At 52.9% G+C, this 24401-nt stretch overlaps 1 protein-coding gene across 5 annotated transcripts in view; it reads left to right on the top strand.

The window, feature by feature from the left end:
* PHACTR3 (phosphatase and actin regulator 3) overlaps positions 1-24401 on the top strand; it is a 224610-nt gene that overhangs the window by 3538 nt on the left and 196671 nt on the right. The window contains exon 1 of one of the 5 annotated variants that reach the window (XM_036824248.1): positions 16923-17453. The exons of 2 other annotated variants lie outside the window; for them this stretch is intronic. In XM_036824248.1, coding sequence (XP_036680143.1) covers positions 17336-17453 — 118 coding nt within the window. In that variant the 5' untranslated portion in view covers positions 16923-17335. Of the gene's footprint in view, positions 1-16922; positions 17454-24401 lie in introns of those variants that run through there. 2 more of the 5 variants (XM_036824250.1, XM_036824251.1) reach the window with 2 other exon arrangements.

Raw genomic sequence — 24401 nt, 5'->3', positions numbered from 1 at the left:
TGAGCTGCCCAATTCTTTGGAAATCATAATGACAACCAGGTGTATTTAGCAGACTCTTCTGGTAGCAAGTGACCAACAATTTAGGAAACTGTAAATCCACAGCTGGGCAGTCTCAGTAGCTCCCGCTAGCATCCTTTTGGCTGTCCAGGCCTCGGGCTGGGTCCCACCACCCGCCCTTGGGAATGCGGGGAGCTGCATGGCTGAGTCCAAGCTCACGGGCCAGTCCACAGGCTGCCCAGCCAGAGGTGGAGCCTGTATCACCTCCGTAGCCAGGCCTGAGGACCGCCCCCCGCCGCCCCCCCCGGAGAAAATCAGTGTGATGGCAGCAGAAGGAGAGTGGGTGCTGGGCATTGCAAACCCCAGCACATTTCCAGCTGCCCCACCAGCACGGGAACCCCATACCTGTGCGCACCTGACCTGCAGAACCCACCATGGATCTGGAATCCTCCTCTGGCCTCAGCCTTCTTTCCTGTGACAGGTTTGTGTTTGAAAGCAAAGGCAGAGATTGCAACCTCCAGGCAGCAGTAGAAGGTCCTGCGAGGGTTTGCCATCCAGCCGAGACCTTCCCTTCCCTTCCCTCCTGTCACCTGCCCAGGTGCCCAGGGCGTTTTCCCGCCACTCACCCCTCATCCACCCAAATCTGCGCCCCATCATTTTAAAGCTGGCTGATGAACTTGGCCAACATGACTTGGCTGATCACTCCATTTTTGCTTGAAGGGAAATGAGTGGTCCTCGGGCTTTAGAACGGGCCTGGCCTGTAGTTGGCACTCGGTAAATATTTGTCAGATGAATGCATGAGATGTTCTCCCATGCAGGCAATAGGTTTCTTTGGAGGAAAAAAAAAAAAAAAAAAATATATATATATATAATTGCGTTAGTATTTCATGAACACCTTCTCCAAGTGAGAAGTGAAAACATTACAGGATCTCCTTGGAAAACCACTCCTTCCCTGCCCCTCCCTGGAGGGAACCCCTGTTACCATGAGTGTTTTTCCCACCAGACTGTCTTGACACGTGCGTGTGGGTCTCGGTAGAAGATGTACAGGATGGTTTCCTGTAAGTGTTTTTAAAGAGGTGGCGTTTGAATACAGCCGTCTTGTTGGGAAACTTACTGTTTTTATTCAACAGCGTGTCTGGGAGATTTATCTGGGTTCGTGGATTCTTCCTAATTGCTTTAGAATATTCCACCGTTTGAGACTTTCTGTGGCTGCTGGCCTTGGGGGGCGTCCTCAGACCCTCTGTTCCCGGCGGTGCCTCAGTGAACATCCTCTCGGTGCATTTGTGCAAGTGTTTCTCTACAGGGCTCGTTCTAAGATGTGGAAGTGCTGGGACATACAAAGAGCCTGTTGTAAATTTTACTTGGTTTAGTGAAGTTGTTTCCCACAGTGGCTCTGTCACCCCCAAGGGCAGTGTCTGAGGAGCTAGCTTCTCTAGGTCACTTTCTTGAAGGTTGTCAGTCCCACAGAAGAAGAGTGGGACTTCTTGGTTTAATTTGTATTCCCCTGACTGCTGGAGAAGGTTTTTCTCATGCTAATTGGCCCTTTGGATTTCACCTTCTGTGAGTTGCTTCTTTGCTGTGGGGTTGTTAGTTTCTTTTTGTAATTGGTGTGTAAGAGCTATTTGTGTGTTCTGGGTTCTAATCCTCTGTTTGCTACAGAGATTTTTGCTCTCCCTGTGGCTTGGCTTTTAATTTTGTTTACCGTGTCTTTGGTTGAGTACAAGTTTTTAAGTTTGTCTTTTTTAAGATATGGTTGACATAACATGATATGAGTTTGGGTATATTATGTAATGATTCGCTGTTTGTATGTATCACGAAATGATCACCACAATAAGTCTAGTTAACGTTCATTGCCACAGATAGTTACGTGTGTGTGTGTGTGTGTGTGTGTGTGAGTGTGATGAAAACTTTTGTGGTCTACTCTCTTAGCAACTTTAAAATGTACAATAGAATTCCATTGACTATTGTCACCAAGCTGTACATTCCATCCCCACATTTTCAGTTTTGAAGAGTGAAGTTCATCAAGCCTTTTTTTTTAAAAAATAAATTTATTTATTTATTTATTTATTTGCTTTTGGCTGTGTTGGGTCTTCGTTGCTGCACGCGGGCTTTCTCTAGTTGTGGCGAGCGGGGGCTACTCTTTGTTGTGGTGTGCGGGCTTCTCATTGTGGTGGCTTCTCTTGCTGTGGAGCATGGGCTCTAGGTGCACGGGCTTCAGTAGTTGTGGCGCGCGGGCTTCAGTAGTTATGGCGCGTGGGCTCAGTAGTTGTGGCTTAGGGGCTCTAGAGCGCAGGCTCAGTAGTTGTGGCACATGGGCTTCGTTGCTCCACGGCACGTGGGATCTTCCCGGACCAGGGCTCGAAACCGTGTCCCCTGCGTTGGCAGGCGGATTCTTAACCACTGCACCACCAGGGAAGCCCCCATCAAGCTTTTTCTTTATGTCTTTGCCTTTTGTGTCTTCTTTAAGAAATCCCTTTCTGCCTCACATTTAGAGCAAACACCTTGCCCCAGTTTGCCCAGGATGGTCCTAGTTTTAGCACTGAAAGTCCTGTGTCCTGAGAACCCCTGAGTCCTGGGCAAACCAGGACAGTTGGTCGTAAACATCTTCACCCATGTTTCCTTTTAATGAGTGTACAGCTTTTTTCTTTACATTTATGTTTCTAATCCACTGTAATTTACTTCTGTGAATAGTATGAGGTAAAATACGGATTTTTCAAAAAATGGAAGTATGGTTGATTTACAATGTTGTATTGGTTTCAGGTGTACAGCAGAGTGATTCAATTATACACGTATATATATATTTCAGATTCTTTTCCATTATAGGTTATTACAAGATATTGAATATAGTTCCCTGTGCTCTACAGTAGGTCCTTGTTGTTTATCTGTTTTATATATAATAGTGTGTATATGTTAATCCCAAGCTCCTAATTTATCTCTCCTGAATACAGATCTTTAATCAGGGATCCAGGAGTCAAATGTTTCACTCAGGGAACCATTGGTTCTGGTGGAAACGTCCAGCCGTGCATATGGGCAGAGGAGGAAGGGTGGCCTGGGGGGCAGGCACGTGACAACGGGGGGGACCGTGTCTCCCGAACCTAACATTGAAGCAGGTTTTGGGCAAGAGTTTCGTTTCTGATTTGATAAAATAGATGGTTTTATTGATAACGATCAACGTTTCATTTTGCATTTAAGAAACCCCTTTTACTGAGAAGCACCGGCCCACAGGAGTCAGCTGTTTGGAGAATTCCAGGGGTTCCTCCTCATGGCCCTGCTGCTTCTGAAGGCCCAGCCTCTCCTCCCTCCCCCATCCCCCCAGAAGGAGCCCTCCCCCTGTGCCCGTGGAGACCTGCGTCCTCGTGACTTAATAAAACCGGGGCACTGAGTCCCCCGACCCCTCCTCTGTTTGAGCTTCATTAAGGCAACCTGCTGCCTTTGGGATTTCTTCCAGAACTCAGCTGCAGTTTATTTTAAGGAAAAACACCACTACGGCAGCTCACACCCCTTGCATCAGGCTTATCCCAGCCGGACTGGGGAGCTGGCTGGGACGGTGGCGACGAGAGGGGCCGTGTCCCGGTGACTTGGGGTCTGCACGGTGTCCTCTGCAGTTGGGTGGGGAGGGAGGACACGGTGGGGTGCCTGTTGCCCTTTGGAGACTGGTGACCTTGGTTACCTGGGAAGATGCTGATTTTGCATAATTGTAATATTTTCTGGAAAGGTGACTCATTCCACCGGTCATTGGGTGCGAGTATGTGAACCTTCATGAGGTCTCTCCCGGGATGGAATCCAGGAGTCCTGGGTGCTCAGAGCTGAGCCGTCCCTCTTCTCTTTCCTGCCCTTGGGCACCAGCATCCTGGTTCCCAGGACTTCAGGTTTGGACTGGGCCTGTACCACTGGTTTTCCTGGGTCTGCAGCTTGTTCCTGGCAAACCATGGGGCTTCTCTGCATCCATAACTATGTGCCAATCCCTCATAATAAGTGTCTGTCTGTATGTCTATAGATCTCCTACTGGTTCTGTTTCTCTGGGGAACCCTGACTACTACAGCTGGTGTATTAGTCTGGTAAGGTTACCGTAACAAACTACCACAGAAATTAAATTTCTCACAGTTCCGGAGGCTGGAAGTCCAGAATCAAGGTTTCGTCCGAGGCCTCTCTCCTTGGCTTGCCGACGGCTGTGCCCTCACGTGGCCCGTGTCCTCTGTGTGTGCCCCGCTGTCTCTCCCTGTGTCCAAGTTTCCTCTTCTTCCAGGGATGCCAGTCAGACTGGCTTGGGGCCTCCCCAGCAACCTCATTTAACCTTAATCACCTCTTTAAAGGCCCTGTCTCCAAACACAATCACATTTGGGGGTACTGGGGGTGAGGGGCTTAAGTTCATGAATTTTGAGGGGACTCAGTTCAGTCCAGAACCCCTGTGAGGTTAGTGCCACTGTCTGTCGGCGGGGAGCTCAGCGGGGCTGTGGGCTGAGCCTCAGGTCCGCTCCACGAGGCCTTTGCATGGGAACTTGGGTCCCAAGAGGTAGCTTCCAAGAGACACAGCGTCCGGTTCTGACACTTTTTGTGATCTGGCCTTGGAAGTCATACCTCATCGCTTCTGCCGTAGAATCAGCCCACCCAGGTCAGGGGTAGGGAAGCAGACACCCATCTCTTTTAAAAAATTTTTTATTTAAAAATTTTTCTTATAAATTAATTTTTATTGGAGTATAGTTGATTTACAACGTTGTGTTAGTTTCTGCTGTACAACGAAGTGAATCAGTTATACATATACATATATCCACTCTTTTTTAGATTCTTTTCCCATACAGGTCATTACAGAGTACTGAGCAGAGTTCCTTAGGCTATACAGGAAGTCCTTGTTGATTATCTGTTTTATATATAGTAGTGTGTATATGTCAATCCCAATCTCCCAAATTATCCCTCCCCCATCTTCCCCCTTGGTAACCATAAACTTGTTTTCTACATCTGTAATTCTATTTCTGTTTTGTAAATAAGTTCATTTGTACCATTTTTTAAGATTCCACATATAAGCAATATCAGATGATATTTGTCTTTCTCTATTTGTCTGACTTTCTTCACTCAGTGTGACAATCTCTAGGTCCATCCATGTCGCTGCAAATGGCATTATTTCATTCTTTTTATGGCTGAGTAATATTCCATTGTATATATGTGCCACATCTTCTTTATCCATTCATCTGTCGATGGACACTTAGGTTGCTTCCATGTCCTGGCTATTGTCAGTAGTGCTGCAGTGAACATTGGGGTGCATGTATCTTTTCGAATTATGGTTTTCTCCGGATATATACCCAGGAGTGGGATTGCTGGATCATACGCTAACTCTATTTTTAGTTTTTTAGGGAGCTTCCATACTGTTCTCCATAGTGACTGTATCAATTTACATTCCCACCAACAGTGTAGGGGGGTTCCCTTTTCTCCACACCCTCTCCAGCATTTATTGTTTGTAGATTTTTAAATGATGGCCATCCTGACTGGTGTGAGGTGACACTAGACACCCGTCTCTTAATGGGGGCCACGCAGACCCACGTGGTGAGATGTGAGGTGGGGTCGTATCCTGGCCGTATTTGGAAAATACCACCGGCCACACCATCTGAATGGCCCCGGCACCGCCCCCTTCCCAGTTCCCGTGTGGCCCTCGCCGCTGAGCGTGCACGAGAGAGTCGACCCAGCAGCCTCTCTGCTCTCCCTAGAAAGGCCTGCTCGAGGTGTCAGCCTTCTGCTGGCGTCCGAGAACGTGGACTTGGGGAGGGTCCCCTCCCTCTCAGGCTGGGAGAGTGGCTCCCTGCGCTGAACTGTTTGCACAGAGAGTCGGGTGCACACTGGGGCCCTGCTCTCCTTCTGGGGTCTGCCTTCCCGCTCCGTGGGGGCAGAGGGTGCCCACGGGACCAGCCCCCCAAGAAAAACGCTGGGCGCTGAGTCTCCAGTGAGCTTCCCGGGGCGACGACCTGTCACACGTGTGGTCCCAACTCCTCGGTGGAGGAATTAAGTGTGTCCCGTGACTCCATGGGGAGAAGGTTCTGGAAGCTTGTGCCTGGTTTACCCGTGTGTCACCCTCTCGCCTTGTCCCTTTGCTGACTGTGCTTCGTGTCCTCTCTGTAGTGAATCACGGCCGTGAGTACGAGCGTACCTGAGTTCAGGGAGCCCCTCTCGTGGGTCCCCAAACCTGAGGGTGGTCCTGGAGACCCCAGCACCGTGGCCGTCTGTTCACGCTCTTCTTAGCGCTCCATCTTTCCCAGCCAGTATCGACCCAGGCCTGCGGCGACCTGCTTACTGTTGTGTGCACACCAGTGCCTGGCACGTGGCAGGTGGCCTTACCGAGAGCACGCACCACAGGTGGGGCTGGGAAATCCCGCCTTTTCTCAGCTCACGGAGACAGCCATCCTTAAGCTCCAGAAGTTTCTTCCTTCGGACAGCATCTGTTCTAACACTGAGCCTCTGGCTTCTCTGCAGAGGAGACCCGTTTAGCAGAAAAATCCCCCAATTCAGCAGCACTTTCCCTCCAGAATTGCAGGAAGCAGCTCACAGCCTCTCCAAAGCATCTCTGTTTGAGAGTCTTCTCTGTTCTTCTGAAAGCATATCATATTTTTAGACCGTTTCGAATTATTTACACACCCTTCCTACAGCAAACTTGAAACAGGTGTATGGAGGCCTGCCTGGGCCCCATTCTCCAATACTGTCCCCATGCACTTTGTACAGGTACTGACAGGCGCCCTTGGCAGGCACCTCCATCCGAATCTTAATCAAAGCGTCCGCCTTACCCGTTTCCCAGTCTGTCCGGGTCCGATTCTGCCACCAGCAGGTCTCCCGGAAGTCAGGCAGGAATCCTGCTGCCGGCATTGTGTGCATCGTATATTTGGATGGTGGGGTCGCTGCCACTGACCCACAGGGTAAAGACCAGAAATAGACCCTGCCCTAGATGAGGTTTCTGATACAAGTGAAGGACTGTCTCTCTCCACTTAATAGTGTCCAGAACAGCTGTGTGGAAAGGAATGTTGTCTTTCGTCTGTGACTAAATCTCTTTTAAGTCCTGTAATTCACACGCACTCAGATAATGAGGATGCCAGCATGAGAGGCTGCTGCAAATTTCTGTTTCTATTTTTATTTTAACGGCTTTGCTGTCTGTGCTTTTTCCTATAAGCCACGCCCAAAAATCATGGTAAATTAGCTCCAAGTTTTTACCTCTTCGTAAATATTGGGAGGATAAAAAGTAAGAGGAGGGATGCCTTTCACTCGTAGAGCAGAGTGGTTTCTAACTTGGAGAATTATGATGCAAGTGACAGATGTTTTGTAATGATCATTTGCACCGGCTTTGTATGGGAGTCACCACGGTGGGAGAAGCCACGTTGAAATCTCCTCTGGGGGGACAGTAATAATCACACGAGCCGGGGCCGGACGCCGGGCCAAGCCCTGTCCTCAGCTCTGCCCCTTCGCCTGCATGTCTGTATAGGAGGTGTGACCCCATTTGACAGATGAGGAAAACCGAGGCTCAAAGAGATGGAGTAACTTGCCCAAGGTCACACAGCTGCCGGAGCTGCACCTGAACCTGGGCAATCGACTTTGGCAGACTCTGGATTCTTAGCCCTTTGCTTGTTCCTGCCTCAGAATTTATGTTCTCTACCTTTTGTTCTGGAAGACAGTGCTAGTTCTTGGTACCTAATACAGGGGTCCTTAATGAATGCCCCAACTCAGGCTGCACCTTGGAAGTGCCTGACTTGGAAACAAGGGGTCTGGTGGCAGGAGAGAGCCCTGCCCTGCAGGTGGCTTTCTGTGCCCCGCAGGTGGGACACCTGTGCGGTCGTCTCCACCTGTCCTCCTGTGTGGTTTGCGCCCTTCGTTTGAATCTTGGGTTGACCTTGGATGTGCGCACATCCCTCTTCCCAGGTGGTCTACGCGGGGTCACCCAGGGTCGTGCAGGGGTGGGAAAAGGACCCTTGGAGTCCGGCAGACCTGCATGACCAGCCCCCGAGCCTGGCCCTCCTGTGGGTGGAGGGTAACACCAGGACTGGCATCCTTGGTCACCCGGGGGGATGAACGGGGGGGATGCGTGTATGCCTTTTCTGTGGCTGCTGAAACGGAGGACCACGAACTTGGCGGGCTAAGTGACACGTGTCTATCGTCACACGCCCCTTGTGGGTTAGAGGTGTGGTGGGCTCAGTGGTGCCCGGCTCTGGGGCCCGCGGGCCAGAGTCGAGGTGTGGGCAGGTCCTGGCGTTCTGAGAGGGAAGCCGAGTCCTGCTCACGGGTTGCAGGACCCGGGTCCCCGTTTCCCTGCGGGCTGTTGGGGGGTCCTTCTCTGCTTCCAGAGGCCGCTGTGTTCCCTGGCTCCTGGCCCCCTCAAGGCCCACAGTGGTGGGCCGCATCCTTCTCGAAGGCCTGGAACTCCTTCTGTCCCCCTCTTGCTCTTCTGTCTTCCCTCTGCTTTGAGGGCTCCTGTGATTACACAGCCCCGTCTGGATCATCTCGGATAATCCCCCTGTCTTCAGGTCAGCTGATTATAACCCTGGTTCCCTCTGCAGACGCCTTCACGGCAGTGCCTAGGGTCGTGTTTGATTGAGTAACCCGGGGCTGGGAATCCGGGGAGATTAGAATTCTGCCGTGCACACTGTGGGTAAGTGGATTAGCCCGGGGACCGGCCCATAGTGAGCTACTAGGTGCGGACAGGGTGACACCACTGTGATGAGATCCAGTTAAATCAGCTGCATGAGTTCGTGTTGGGGGAGAGCAGCGGCGTCCAGCTTCGAGGAATCCTGCTATTAAAACAGCCCCTCCCCAAATTGTAGAGCACGTAAATCAGTTGGTAACTGTCTGAATTGTAACAGTAGTCGATGTAGGAATTTTTTTTATTGCAGTTCAGCGGCAGGGTACCTTTGCCTCAGGAGTCGGGGGAACATACGTAGTTACAATGTATCTGGGCTCTGCCCACTACCCTGCATTCTAGGCTGCCTGTGTCTCTCCCTGTCTGAATGCGGCAGCCCCCGCAACCCCCCTCATCTCTCCGGCCCCTTTTGCCTCCCTCCTGTGGCCCCATAACCTTCCAAGAGAAGGGAAATCCGTTCTCTTTCTTTCCTGGCTGGAGACCCTCCTGGGTTTTTCATTCCTCCCAGGATAAAATCTGTTCTCTGCCCCATGGGTCATGAGGCCCTTTGAGTCCTGGGGCCTGTCCCCCACTCTCACCGCATGCCACCCCGCCCCCAGCACTCCAGCTACCCAGCCCCTTCTCAGCCCTTCAGACTGCCCAGTGCTCCCACCCCAGGGCCTTTGCACGTGCTGTTGTCAGGAGGGAGCCCTTCTCTCCCCTCCCCCACCCCCTGCAGTGCCTGGCACATACTATGAATAAGTGAATCAATCAATGAAACCCCAAACAGGGGCCTCATGTTCTTTAGGACACATCTCTTGGATCAAGGCTGGTGGCTCCGTGTGGTCTTCAGACCCATGCCTTTCCGAATGCAGGGCCAGCCCCCCGTCTTTGCTGTGTGTTCCAGGTTCTGGTCGGAGCCAGAACCAACCCCACTCTAGATTTCTGCCCCTCCACTCTCTCCTGCCAACAGACCCCCAGGGCCCATTCCCCTAAAATCCTGGGGTTCCCTTTTATACCATGGTCCCCCAGGTAGCCCTTGAATGAACCAGGAGGGTCAGAGGCCCCCCAAAACTGCTGCGTGAAGTGCCAGGAGTAATCTCTGCTGCACCCCAAGTTGATGGGCGGATGTAACCTCCACTAAACACAGAAATGGATGCTGTTCCCCCATCTGCCGTGGAAGTCACTGGCACTATTGTTAGTATTCCGGAATGGGAACTGGTGAGCGCACCAGGATATAACTGCCTAAATAACTGCCCCTCCCCCCGTGAAATCCCAGCGGAGCCACCAACTTTAAACTGCCCAGCAGGTTAGGGAAATGTAGGCTCTGAAAGCGATCACAGCTTCTATGAAAATACGGACACAGCCATCATTGTTTATAGGTGTGCACAAGTGGATCCTTGGAATTATCGCTCCAGCCAAGGAACTTAGGAAGTATTTTTAAAAGTTTAAAGTACTGTAAACCTGGTGCTATGGATTTTCTGTAATTTATGGGTCGGGCCGGATGCCGTGTTTGAACTGTGACACGGTAAAAGACTTTGTCTCCCGTTCCTGCGATGGGGTGTTAGAGACATAAATCCGTGTGTGGTGAGGCAGTAAGCCCAGCTCTGGGGTCTCCCAAGGGAGAGGAAACAAGTCCCTTTAGAACAGAAATCCAGTAAACATACTACAGTGTACACGTTGAATTGGAGGAAAGAGAAAGTGTCTGGGTGACAATGACCGTTATTTAAACATGAATTATCTTCTTTTAAAAGTCAGAGTCAAGTGGCTGGACCGTCGGGGCGGTGAGCATGACTGCTGAAGAGCATTGCCAGTTTGCCCTTTTATTTATTATTAAATTCTAATCATCCACGTCTTTCAGAATCCCTTTCTCCACAGTTGTTGGCATCCCATCCTCAACGTGTGTCACTCCAGGGTCACAGGGTGGCTGCTGGAGCTCCAGACCCCGCAGGACACTCGGACAGGAGTCAGGCACGCTGCCATCAGCACCTGCCAGGGTGATGGTGACAGCTGCCTTTTCTGTGTGTCTCTCCGTCCGTCCGTCAGCGGTGTTTCCCACAGAGGAAGCCAGCCCACTCCCTTCATTAGCTAGAAACAGGGCACACGCATCCTCCAACAAGGGAGGTGTATAGGATGTACCCAGGATGGGAGGTCCCCTGAGACTTTCGGCTTTGTGCTCCAACGCACCCCTGACACCCAGAAGCAGGAGCTGCCTGGTGCTGTTTTCTGTCCTTCCTGCAGAGGGCGCCCCCATCCCTCCCCTGGTTCGGCTTCTTGCTCCATATTCTTCTGCCTCCATCACTGCCATCCTATGGGGCCCTGCCGGCGGCCTGGATGTGCTCGGGGCACGTAAGACATCAGAAGGCCAGCGTCTTGCACCAGAGGACTTTTTGTGTCCCGAGTGCTGGGACCGAATGCCAGCACCCTACGAGGGAGGCCCTTCACCCACTCACACGTGGGCTTAGAGGGGACACACAGTTAGGAAGTAATGGAACCCCCTCTCGTGCCCGGGTCTTAGACTCCGGCTCTAGACAGCCTGAGCGCGGAAGACACTCTGAGGAGGGCTAAGCCTGGGGACACCCACGGCCGTTTCTCAGGCCAGCTCTGGCTTCTGATGCCTTTCAGGGCGGGGACCATGGTTGGTGACATGGAGGCTTTTGTTTTAGAAGAGTTGGGCGTGTTTAGAAAAGAGCCATGTCTGGTATTGCATTGAGCACCACCCTGGGTAGCTTTATGGGCAAGGCTGCTGATGGAAACCCCACCAAGGTCAAAGGGGAAAAGAAGCCAAGTTCAAGGCTAGGTCAGCCCTCAGGTCAGGGGAAGGTCCCACGGGCCATTGTGGGGCGTAGTTCCATCTGTGACCAGCAGAGGGCGGGGCTCCCCTCCTCACCGTGGGCTCCGTGGGACCTGCTTTGTCTTCACCCTTCCCTCTCCTTTGGCCTCCAGTCCCCACCCTGGGGGATGCCCTCTGGACCCTCTTCCATTGGTTCCCTAAGAGCTTGGACAGAGACCGCGGCTGGAGCAGTTCTTTTTAAGCGTTTGAGTTTGCAGGTTTAATTCTGTTCTGTGACAGGTAAGGAGGGGTCCCTGGAGCCTCAGGAGAAACCTCAGGTCTGGAGGGCAGGAGCTGATGTGGCTCCTGAGGATGCTGAGCCCCCCACTTTTGGAGCAGCGATGCGTCGACACCCCTGTGCGCAATCATTGATTCGGTCAACGGATACCCGCTTCCTGGGCACCTGCAATGCCCCAGGCTTCTGCCTGACAGAGATCCCTGAACTCATGGTGGCAACCTGGTGGGGTCCCAGGTCCTTGGGCCGTCAGCTCTGCAGGGGTCGTCGACACGCGAGGGGTCTCCGAGAGCACCGCTAGCACTGGTCCAGCTCTTGCCACGTGACCCCTGGGAACGGCCGGGCGGGAGTGACCATGCTCTTTCTAAGATGAGGAATCACAGTTCCAGAGAGGGGTCCCCAGCCTGCGGCTGGTACCAGAGGGCCTGTGGGACCCACAGCACGTGCCCTTTTGTCCCTCCCTCAGCTGGGGTCCCTTCTGTGTCGCCAGCTGCAGGAATCCTCTGGAGACCCACTTCTGCCTTCAGCACTTGGCTTTCACCGTGCTCATGACAAGGACCACAAGACACGGCGTGGACTGGGTCCACACCCCCTCCTCCAGCCTAGCTCACACCCTGGCCTCTTTCTGGGGACTTCAGAGCTCTGTGCTGCTCCCACCTCATGGCCTTTGCCCCGACAGTTCCCTCTGCCTCCTTGACTTGTCTGATTAATCCCACTGAGACTTCAGTTTCAGAAAGAGCATCACTTCCTCAGACCAGGCTCTGCCCACCCAGGTTGGGCATCCCTCACTCTGTGTTCACTGAAACCAATGGATTGATCGATTGCTTAGTTCTGAATCCTCTCTTCTCTGCAAGATCACGAGCTCTGAGAATTCAGGGTCCAATAACATCTTGTTTATTGTGGTATTCCCAGAAAAATCTTAAGTTTTGTCACAAAATAGATACTCAGGAAATATTTGATGGATGGTAATAATCTGCATCTTTTTAAAATTGAGGTATAGTTGATGTACAATATTCTATAAGTTTCAGGTGTACAGCCTAGTGATTGACAGCTTTTGTATTTTTCATCTGCACTTTGTGTAAGAAGGAAACCAACTCTGGAGACGCCTGTGGGCGGGATTGGACCTCTGTGTGGTCCTTTTTCCACACACCTGCTAACAAGGGGCACGTCTGCGTGTACGGGTGGCTCTGCCAGCCTGAGAGTCACCTCCGCCGTGGTGTCCCCACCACGACTGCCCTGGGCAGAGGAAGGTCCTCCCTTTCCTTCACCACTTCGTGTTTTCAGAAGGGATGAACGAATTTTACAGGCTTCGCCATCTTTGTAGTTCTTTGAGGCAGCTGTGTTGAGGCTGTCAGGGCTGCCCAGAGTCAGCAAATGGCTTTGGGTTTCTGATCAGGGACCAGAAGGGTGACCCCTGGGAGGGCTTCAGTCTGATTCGGAGCCCAGGGCAGGGACAGGGGAGGTTGAAGTGTGATTGTGCCTAGCAGAGGTGAGAGGCGGAACCCACTCATTCTTCAAATCAAAAGCTCAGCCCAGGTGCCTCTGTGTACCTGGTTTTGTTTTTTAAAACGGCCTTATTGAAATACTTTATGAACCATAAAGGTCACCTGTTTAAAGTGTAAAAATTCCATAGCTTTTGGTATATTTACAGAGTGGTGAAACCATCACCATAATCTTTTTTTTTTTTTTTTTAATTTATTTATTTATTTATTTTTGGCTGTGTTGGGTCTTCGTTTCTGTGCGAGGGCTTTTCTCTAGTTGCGGCAAGCGGGGGCCACTCTTCATCGCGGTGCGCGGGCCTCTCACTATCGCGGCCTCTCTTGTTGCGGAGCACAGGCTCCAGACGCACAGGCTCAGTGATTGTGGCTCACGGGCTTAGTTGCTCCGCGGCATGTGGGATCTTCCCAGACCAGGGCTCGAACCCGTGTCCCCTGCATTGGCAGGCAGATTCTCAACCACTGCGCCACCAGGGGAGCCCCATCACCATAATCTTATTTTAAAACACTTAGAACCTTTCTATCACCCCAAAAAAGAAACCCCTTACTCATGAGCAGTCACTCCGTTTGCCCCCGTGCCCCCTCCCTGCCCTAGGTAACCACTAATCTGCCTTCCGTCTCTGTGGACATTTCACATAGTGGAATCATATAGTATATACATGTATATTTTTGTGTGTGTGAGTGTGACTGGCTTCTTTCACTTGGAACACTTTCAAGGTTCACCCATATTGCAGCAGGTATCAGTATTTTATTCCTTTTCATGAGTGAATAATGTTACATTGGATGTATACACCACATTTTATTTATCCGTTTATCATGGATAAATAAAGACCCCCTCGGGATCCTCCAGGCTGGGACCTGCGGACAGTAGCCTTCTGCACCCCTTGTGGGCCACATCTTCCCAGGCCTCCAGCCGGCCCTGGTCTGGGCGTGGATAACTTGGACGGCCCGAGTCTCTCCTGCAGGCAGTTCACCAGATTTTTATTTCTACTGATCAGTAGAGGTGGGGTCACTCATGTTTTTAAACCTCAAACTATTTTTATTATGGATCATTTCAAAGCCAGAGAAAAATATAATGACCAGCTCCATCTCTAACCAACTCAAATCAATATTGTGCCAACAGGGCCTTCCCAGGCGGCGCAGTGGTTGAGAGTCTGCCTGCCAGTGCAGGGGACACGGGTTCGAGCCCTGGTCTGGGAAGATCCCACATGCCGCGGAGCAGCTGGGCCCGTGAGCCACAATCACTGAGCCTGCGCGTCTGGAGCCTGTGCTCCGCAACGAGAGGCCGCGATAGTGAGAGGCCCGCGCACCGCGATGAGGAGTGGTCCCCACTTGCCGCAACTAGAGAAAGCCCTCGCACAGCAACGAAGACCCAACACAGCCAAAATAAATAAATAAATAAATAAATTAAATTAAAAGAAACTAAGCAATTAAAAATTAAAAAAAATATATTGTGCCAACATATATGCTGAAGAACTAACATATTTGGTGGTCACCTTTGTCTTCTGTCCCTCACCTCCACGTGAACTCCTGGAGCAAATGCTAAGCCTTATGCTTTTCTATGCCTTTAAGCCCCACCATACAGTTAGGGGGAGTGGGCGAATGGGTACAGCCGTGTAGACTGTCCGAAGGGACTCAAAATGGTTTTAGGTGGTACGTACACGGGCGAGGCATTAAGGGATGTTGGCGTCTGTAGACAATTCTTGTGTTCTTCGTCCTCCCCACACCCGACAGGGAGGCTGCATTCCTATCGCTGGAGTGATGGTTTCCTTTAAAATGCATTTAAGGGCAGATTGATTTAAAGAAAAATCTTAGGTCCGTAGCAGTACAGGTTCTGAGTAGGGGAGGCCCTGAAGCGTAGGGATGGGGGACAGACAGCCGGAAGCCGCTGCGGCCACCCCTCTTCTGCTCTCCTCTCGCACGTGCCCCTGGGCTGCCATCCGCCCCCCCCACCCGCTGGTCCATCTCTGTATCCGCTGCTGGCCGGCCTACCTCAGGCCTCCTCACGCAGGCGTGGGACGTACTGATGGCGTGGCTGGGGGCTTCCTGAGACCTGCCTGTGTTTGGGCCGGGACTCGGCACGGCTCTCGGGGGCTGCCGGAGGACACGCTTGGAGAGACCTCGGGCCGGGAGCCTCGGCCCTGCCTGTCCTGGCTTGTGGCCCAGGCAGGTGCGCTCGCCTCTCTGAGTTGCCCTCACCTCTCAGGTGGAGGCTACAGTAGCTCACACCTCAGAGGTGCGTGAGGAAGAGATGATGCCCCACCCCGCCCCAGAGCCAGGTTGTGTCACCGTGCAGCACAGTTTTACGTGGATAAAAAGTATTTAGTAAAACTTCCTACCGGTTTGCTCTTTGTTTCATGGTATGTGTTGATAACTGCAGTGAAGTATTTTGGGGGGGGGACATGTATTGACTTATTGGTGGCCATTCTCGGCTCTGTCCTCCCCGGCCACTGGAAGACCCATTGCGGCTGTTTCTGCATCTGGATCCCCAGTGCCCGTGGTGCTCAGCGCACGCTGGACTCTGCGGATTATTGGGAGGGAGGGAGGGAGGGAGGCAGGCAGGCAGGCAGGCAGGCTTTCTTTCTGTGAGGGGACCGCTGCTAAGAGCCCAAAGCTCCACGTGCAGGGAGGACCCGCATTTCCCCACATCTCAGTGCTGTCCCTGGCCCTTCACTGGGGTTCACCCAACACGGCCAGGTGCTCCCCCTGCACCCCAGCCCGGATACGAAGAAGCCGCCCCAGGACGGTCCCCAGCCCCTGCCCAGCGTCAGGACCCCTGGCAGGCTCCTCTGAGCCCCGGTTGTTTTCATCACCCACAGTGGGGCTGAGAGCACACCCTCTACCTGGGGTGGCTTGAGGGGCTGAGACGGGATCCTGCCCGTCGGAGCTTCTCCGCACAGCAAGGCCGGGGCTGGGTGCACCCTCCGCCAGCGTCCCTGTGGCCCTGCCACCTGGGGGTCTGGCCCCCTTCTGAGCCCAGGCTGTGTGACACAGCTCCCCTTTCTGTGTCCTTTACTGGGCCTCCCTTTTCTTCATCGTCCTCCCGCCCCGAGCCTTAGCTGGAGATGTGGGAGTTGCCTCTGTTTCTCCCACACCATCATCTAGAAGGGTTAGAATTGCTCATTAGCCCCTTGGGGGACGCCTCTGTAAGTGGCAGCCCTAGGCGGTGTCACCTCCCTTGCCTGGTCTCATCAACTCCATCAAGGAATCTGGGGGAGGCCTCCCTGGAAGGTGCCAGGTGCCCCTCTGCCTCTCTCCTCCACCGCGAGGGGCTGAGGGCCTGGGGGAAGGAGGGCTGGGCAGTGGGGAGGTGGCTATGGTGGGCGGGGACAGCTCCGGAGTGCCCCACCCCCCATCCCACGGTGGCCTCCAGATCCCCGAGAGAGGAAGGGCCCGGGAAACCTCTGCCTGAAGCTGCTTGGGGAGATTAGGCCCTGACCTCCGAGGGAGGCACCCTCAGGGTCTCCTCCCCGCCAGCTGGGAGCCGGAGGAAGCGGGATGTGGAATCCTTGTTTCCAGAGCGCGGCTGCGGTGGGAGTGGGCGGTTCAGAACTCAGGATTCAGCCCCCCCCACCTCGGGGCGGGCAGCGTGCAGTTCAGGTATCTGAGACCCCGCCCCATCCCCACGCTGGCTCTCGCTCCCCTCTCTCGTGACGTCAGGCTCCTCTCGCGCGGCATGATGGGAGAATCCTAATGTTTTCCAACAGATGCTCCAAGAACAGCTTTCAGATTAAAGCAATCGCCAGAGCAAAGACTCTTCTTTTTTCCTTTTTTTTCCCCCGGGGGGTGGGAGGTGGGGTGGGGGGAGGGAGCGCCCCCAGAAATTCTCGGGCATCACCCCCTGCCCCAAGCACGCAATAAACACTGACAAGAAAAAGTTTTTATTTCCTGGTTCAACTTTTTTTTTTTTTTCCTGGAATATAGACTGAAGAATGGGAATAAACACGAATAAATAACAGAGCGAGGCCGCGCACGCCGGGATGCGCCTGGCTGCAGCCGCGAGGCTATTGTCTCACCGCCCTGAAGCCAGCCCCGGCCTCGTCCTCCGGCTTCTTCCCTTTCCCTGTCCTTTTTGATTTTCCTTTTTTAAAAAGACGCCCCCTCCAGTCCCCTGGCCAGTGACCTTGGCCTCCTCGGATGCTCTGATTACACGCGGCTCCCTCCAACTTGCCCCCGCGCCGGCCGGGCCCATGGCCGCGTCCGAGGACGGGAGCGGCTGCCTCGTGTCGCGGGGCCGCTCGCAGAGTGACCCCAGCGTCCTCACCGACTCCTCGGCCACCTCCTCCGCGGACGCCGGGGAGAACCCAGGTAACGGGGTGGGCGGGGGAGGGCGGGGAGGGCCGGGGCAGGGGGCGCTGGGCGCAAGTCCCCGGCGCTGCTGCGCGCCGGGGCTGCCTTTGCGGAGCCGCGGCAGGACCCGGTCGCTCAGGCTCGCCGTAAGGCGGTGGAGCCCTTTGTCCGGGGAGGACTCCGCATCTGCCCTCCTTGCGGGTTGGTGGGCTCTGCTGGCCCCTCCGAGGGGCTTCCCTTCTTTGGGTGCTGACCAGCTGGGGGCTGGGAGTCAGACCTGTGGCCGCCTCTACCAGCGCCGGCTCCGAGCTCTGCTTCCCTCCCCCGCGGCCCCAGCTCCGGTGGCTCCGGCGGCCCGGCTGGGGCATCCCCCGCCCGGGCAGGGCAGCGCTTATGCGGCCGCCGCGCAGAGGGGTTCCGCGGAGCGCCCAAGTCGGCGGGGCCTGGCGCACCTGGGCGCGCCCGCCCGCCTCCCGGGACAGGTGTGCTGGCAGAGCCGCCACTGGGAGATGAAGGGCATGCGTGCGCCAGGACGGAGCCTGATTTCATTAAATTATATGGACTTCGTTCATTTCCCCACCCCCCGCGGCAGCGTCGATTGTTTAGGTGATAAATCCGGTCACAAAGGAGTCTATACGGCTCGATTGATTACTTTCCAAAGAGGAAGAAAGGCCTAATAAAGCAGGAGGGGGGGGGGGGTGGTGGGAGGTGGGCTGTGCGCCCCGTCACCATGGAGACGCAGGAAGCAAAGTGATCATTAAAACCTTTCTCCACCAGAAGGCAATTTTCACTTCACAGGGAGAAGTCTTTGCTTCTGAAATGTAGGGTTCAAAAAAAGAATCAAAGCTGGTGTTTTGGTATCACGCCACAGGAGTCCATTCGAATCTTAGAGAAGCACCATCCTGTCACAGGTTCTGTTTTGACAATAAGTTGCTCTTACCTTCCTTTGAGGATTGTCCCTCTCTAAATTCACTGACCCCAGATGGGGACTTGATCACGCTAAATGGTGGGCATAAAACTCCAGATACTCCCTGGGGCTGGGGTGAAGCGGCTTTGTGGGGAGGGATTCCTTCACTTCGCTGGAACACAGAGGAGCTTCACTATTTAACTGCAAAGAAAGACCGGTTAAAGGCAGCTCTGTGGGCGCCAGGGCCCAATCTGAAATTTTAAACAATAAACCCATGCAAGGCTTGTAAGATTTCTTTGTTAGGACTATTGACACTGTCATTTGGTCAAACTAAGGTACCCACCGGAGGAGATCCCTGGCTTTTTTTATATCTGGGAGGGCAAGTTAATTTCCTTGGAGTTTCAAGCAGAGGCAGCTATATGCAGACCCTTAAGGCTTTAATTAATCCATTTATTAGAAATCGGGGATTAAGCCCTCAGCTCTCCATGATGGATTGGTTTTCTCTGTGTTGAAGATGCACATCCATGATTGTTGCAATTATGGAAGTTGAGTGGCTCGTCATGAGAAAATCCTTTTCAGCTCCTTTTGTCTCCCTGACAGTAAAAGGAAGCAAACTTGAAACAGGAATTATGGAGGATTTAGCTTTTTGGCTGTCTGTGAGTTGATGCCTCCGTGGGTGGAAACGGAGGGCTTGACAGGTGTCTCGTGCCGGTCCACCTGGGAGAGAGGTGGAAGGGCTTGGATGTCCGTGATTAAGTGATACCACGGGAGGCTGAAAGCCCGAGTTAGTCTCTGGTTCAGATGCTCAAAATGGGACCCAGCGAGCAGATGCCTGAGGTAAAAAAGTCTCTAGTAGATATAATTCTGTGAGTGGTAGAACCTCACTAAAAAGCAAAAATCAATGAAGTATTTAAGGATTGTGTTAAGCACAGGAGTTCTGGTAGAAAGAGATTCAGAATCTTCAAGTTGGAAGCGACCTGGGAGCTTGAAGCGGGAAGGGTGGATTAGGGGAACATTTTCTACAACTGCTTTGCTTGGTTGGCTTGGCATGTGTTCGCATGCCTCTTTTGATGGGAGACTCACTTCTTTTTGATGCAGTGCATGCTTCTCTTTGGGCAGACCCATTTAAAAAGTCTTTTTCAAATGGTTTGGGAAGGTCTGCTATCAGTCAGTTCTGATGTGATCTTCTCATGATGCATGTTACCTGGGTTTTCAGAGAGTCTGGTGTTGTGAGTTAGTTATCGCACCCACCTGAGTCATTTCTTCACTAGGTTGAAGAGTCCCAGCCCTTCAACTCCCTTGCCCTGTAGGACCTCTCGCATTTGTCCACCTGCTGCTCTAAAGGGCTGCTCCTGAAATGTGAAGCTCAAGAGCCAGCTGTGGAATAACCCGGTGCAAAGTCAGATAGAAGCGTCACCTCCTTCCATCTAGATTCTGTGGTTTTATAAAAACAGCCCAAGGTTGCATGTACCCTTTCCCCCTCCAAAATGCATCCTTAATGCATCAATATCCTCACCACAAAAACTCAGAACATTATGGGAAAGGTAAGCAATGACACCCCTTTCTGTCACTCTCCAGAGGTTATCTCTGTGATGAGTTCGGTGGAGCATCTGGACCTTTTCCAACATGTTTGTATCTACAGGTTTTTGGGGAAAGGCATTTAAAAGAACTCAAGTGGTAACACACTGTATGGAAGGTTCTTCGATTTGGGTTTCTACTCAACACTGGGTCTCGGAGATCTCCCTTTCTTAATAACCACATAGTGTCCCAGGGAATATATTTTTCTCAGTTGAGCTATTAGATATTTGTGTTTCCAGTTTTTAACTATTACAAGCAACACAGCAGTGGTCATCCAGGCAAAGCCTCCTTGGGTTCCTTTGTGAATTTTCTCTAGGGTATGTCTGGGTCACAGGAGACTCACATTTAAAATTTTTCTGATATTGCATCCTCCTGGAAAATGGACCATCGATGCGTCTTCAGAATCTGAGTGCACCCGTTCCCCAAAGCCTTGCCAGCACCTGAGGTCATCCATCTGGTTTTCTCTCATGCGAAGGGTGACAGGGGGTGTCTCGTGTTTATTTGTGGCTCTTTGATTGCTGGTGAGCGTGAGCATCTTTTCGTGGCCTTATTAGTGCGTTAAATCTCTCAGCGGCCAGGGACTGCGTGGCAGGGAGGAAAGATCTCCCCAGAGGGTCACCCTAATGCTCTTTCCACGTCGTTACTCCATTCACGATTCTTTTGGCAGCTTCACAGGGTTCTTCACTGCAAATCCTTACTCTGTACCCACAAGCATGGTTAAGATTTTCCCCAAAACTTAAAATTTAAAAAAGGCAACTCGGCATCCCATCACCTTGCCTCCCTCTGAGGGGTTCACACTCGCGAGGAGAAGTTTTGCTTTTTCTCGTTCCATTAGCCCTCAGGCCATGGGATGGGCTCTTCCCTGGCGTTGGTCCCATGTGGACCTTCTTCTGGTCCAAACCCACGTCACCTCCTCATCTTGTCCCTTCACTGCTCTTGCCCGCTCATCCCCCCCTGCTTCCTGACACCCTCTCCTCCCTGGGTTTTCCCTGCATCCCGCGGCACCTCTTCCCAGCCCATCGCATGGGGGTTCCCACAGGGCCTTCTTCCTCCACTCTCAGCTCTCTCCCTGGTTCCCAGATGCCAGGACCAGAGACTGAGCCATGAGTCATCCTGGACGGCTGTTTAGAATGTTTCCGTGGGGACTGGCAATTTGTCTTTTTAAAGATTCTGCTGTGCAACCAGGTGGGGGACCCTTTGATCTAGAGCGGGTTTCTCAACCTCAACACAGTCGACGTTGGTAATGGGATCCTTCTCTGCTCTGGAGGCCGTCCTGTGCCTTGTAGGATGTTCAGCAGCCTCCCTGGCATCTGTCCACTGACAACAGTAGCACCCCAGTGCCTGGTTGTGACCATCGAAAAATGTCCTCAGACGTTGCCAAATGTCCCCTGGGGGCAAAATCTCCCTGGAGGACTGCTGATGTAGCTCTTGCATTGTCAAACCCTAGCGTGTATCAGGATCACCTGCAAGGGTCGTTAACCGCCCCCCCCTCCCCCCCCCAGTGTTTCCAGTTCAGCCTGTCTGTGGTGGGTGCCGGTGATGTGCATTTCTAATACGTGACCAGGTGATGCTGATGGTTCGGGGCAGGTGACCATACCTGGGGCCCCGTTGAACCTATTCCTTAGCCACGGTCTCAGTCTCTGCTGACAAGTTCCGTGTGTGTCCCGTGTGGGACCTGCCCTGACCTGTCTGGCTCCTGAGCTCCGGACCTCTGGGTCCTGCTGATCTCTGCTTGCCCAGGTCTCGGGCCGATCTTACCTCCTCAGGGGGCCCTCTTTGTTCACCTGATGAGACGGAGTAGCTAGCCTGCCCCCACCGCCCAGATCCCTTTCCTCCGTCCCGATTTGCTCGTGATTCTCATCAGCACCTGGGACTCTGGGCTCACTCTCGGTGGGCCGTGCTCCCTAGGCCAGGAGCACAGCACAGACTTCGCCCGCAGGAGGCCTCGGTGAGCATCTGTGGAACCAGGCACAGTGTCTTAGTGGACGAGGCCTGGCGCTGGCCAGATGGCTGGCCGGGGCCTCCGTGGATAAGGATCTCAGTGTCAGCCCGAGAGTGGCTGGCAGGTCGGTGTGGAGGAGGCTGGGACCGCGTCTTTCTGCAGGGACAGATCCACCTCTGCTCGTGGCCTGGAGAGGGAGAAGCCTCTCGGCATCCACTCCCCTCCTGAGCTGCAGACAGACTCACAGACACATCCCCACCCCAGACTCCAGGCTCAGGCATCCCTTTGCCTGAACCTTCTATTGGCGCCCCAGCGCGGGGTGGGGACGAGGGGGTGGCGGCCTGCTTTCTCCATGGCGTGGCTCTCCCTGGCTTCGTTCCTTGCACGTTCCCTTGCTCCGGAGTCCTGAGTTTTGGGGATCTCACTCTTGCAGAGTGTCTCCATGGCTTAATTAGCAGTAGAACTATGCAGTAATTACCTTGTCAGCTTCTTCTTGGGGGTTATTAAAAATAAAAGCTGCATGCTTAAAGAAATATGGAGTTTAGAAAACTTAGAATTTTTTCTAGTTATGAAAGCACTGCGCGTCCCTCATAGAAAATGATCGGAGGCTTTTGAAACTTCTGTTCCTCAACCCCTCCTGACCCTAATGCGACACAGAAGGCAGTGACAAGGGACAGCTTCGTCCCTGGGACCTTCCCAGGTGCCAGGTGTGGCTGTTCAGCAGAAAGCCAGCCACAGTCGGAGCCCAGGGTCTACCTCCCGCCCCACCCCATCCCTCTTGGTCACTTCAGCCACTTTCCTTCTCCTCACTGGTCACTCTTTGAAATGATCTCACTTATTTGACCAGCTAACTTATTCTCTGTCTCTCCTGCCACATAGCACTCAATACAGTAGCCACTAGCTACTTAATGGCAATTTAAATCTAAATGAAATAAATTAACCTTAAAATTTTCTTTCCTCCGTTGCACTGGTCACATTTCAAGTGCTCAGTTGCCACGTGTGGCTGGCGGCTGCCATGTTGGATAGTGTGGATCTAAAACATTCCATCCTTGGCGGCTCTGTCAGATGGCACTAGTCGGTGGAAGACCCTGAGGGCAGGGCCTTGTCCCTTGTCCTCTTGGCTGTGCTGCCCTTGGCTGTTCCCCCGTGGATGTTTGTTGATTGAATGGATAAGTCGTAGTGTAATTGACATGGTCCTAGAGCTCTTCTGCTGGAGCCCCGTGGCTGATCATCTCACGCCCTTAAGGGGAGGACACCCAAGCAGAAGTCATTTCTTATCCACACAGGATTAATTTATTTCAATTCATTGAGCTCCTCCAGAGAACCTAAAATGTGCCATGGTTGGCCCTGGCTGGATGGGTCTCTTTGACAAAGAGAACAATGACAACCGAAGAGATTCTTTGCCTGGAATTGGATGAAGGGGTCCCAGACCTGGCTCTGCCGCATACACGCTGTGTGACCTTGGGCAAGTCATTTCACCTCCGTGAACCTCCATTTCCTGTCTGTAACATGGTGGTGGGTAATGTCCATAACTCCAGGTGGGGGAGGGTTACTGAGCTCTTGTCTGTAACAGACACTAGTCGTTGGTTTCACAGCTGTGAAGAGGCAAGGCTCTCCTAGGACATCCCCTAATCGCCTTGAGATAATTCCATCTTCTGTGAATGAAGTCGGAAGGGTGCAGACCCTGTGATGAAGACGTGGAGACAGCCTGTGGGTTGATCTGCAGCCCCTCCTCTAACTGGCTCTGTGTCAGGGCCAAGCTGGTCAACCTCTCTGGGCTTCATTTCCTCCACCTGTGAAATGTGAGTTAGTGCTGCGTGGACCTGGCCGCGGTCCCTGCGAGGACTCGGGGACCCACGCCCCTCCGTGTCTCAGAACAGTGAAGCCACAGGGTCTGTCCTCAGGAAGCGGTGATGAGAAGGAGGAGGAGGGTTCTGGTTCCGATCCTGATTCTGGTCTACCCAGAGGGCAGCAGCGGCGTGCCGTGTGGACATGTTGGTTCTAAGTCTTCCCACCAGCCCGGGGCTCCTGACCTCACCTGCCCTTTCCCACACCGACCCTTTTCTACTACCCGCAGCCTCCCTTCCTGCCCGGCCCCAGGTCCATCCAGCCATCCTCATATGCTGCCCCCCGGCCCCCTTCCTGCCCCCTCTCCCGACTGCAGGCCTACTGGAGTCTCCCCACCTTCTTTAAGTTATTGACTTTGGTTCTCTAATTATGGAATAGCACATTGGTGGTCTTGAAATCAGATTTGAATGTGTATATATATTTTTTTTTTTTTTGATTGTTTTATGAATTTGGTGACCTCTTAGGCAAAGGTGCCTGTCTTGAAGGACACAGGTGACTCATTTTAACACTAGGCCTGGGAGTGGCTAGACCACCTGCAGGAGGCTGCGGGTGTGGAGGATGGGAATATTCCAGGCCCCTCACCCATGCTTCCACCAGAGCATGATGTATGGGGTGGATGTCAAATGTCACAGGAATAGAGGCAAAAGGAAAACGTTTGAATATCAACAATGTATATCAGAGGGTTTGAGAC

The sequence above is a fragment of the Balaenoptera musculus genome, chromosome 15 (assembly GCF_009873245.2).
Source record: "Balaenoptera musculus isolate JJ_BM4_2016_0621 chromosome 15, mBalMus1.pri.v3, whole genome shotgun sequence".
In the NCBI taxonomy this organism is placed as follows: domain Eukaryota; kingdom Metazoa; phylum Chordata; class Mammalia; order Artiodactyla; family Balaenopteridae; genus Balaenoptera; species Balaenoptera musculus.
The sequence above is the reverse complement of the archived record's forward strand: the minus strand, read 5'-3'. Positions and strand labels throughout refer to the sequence as shown.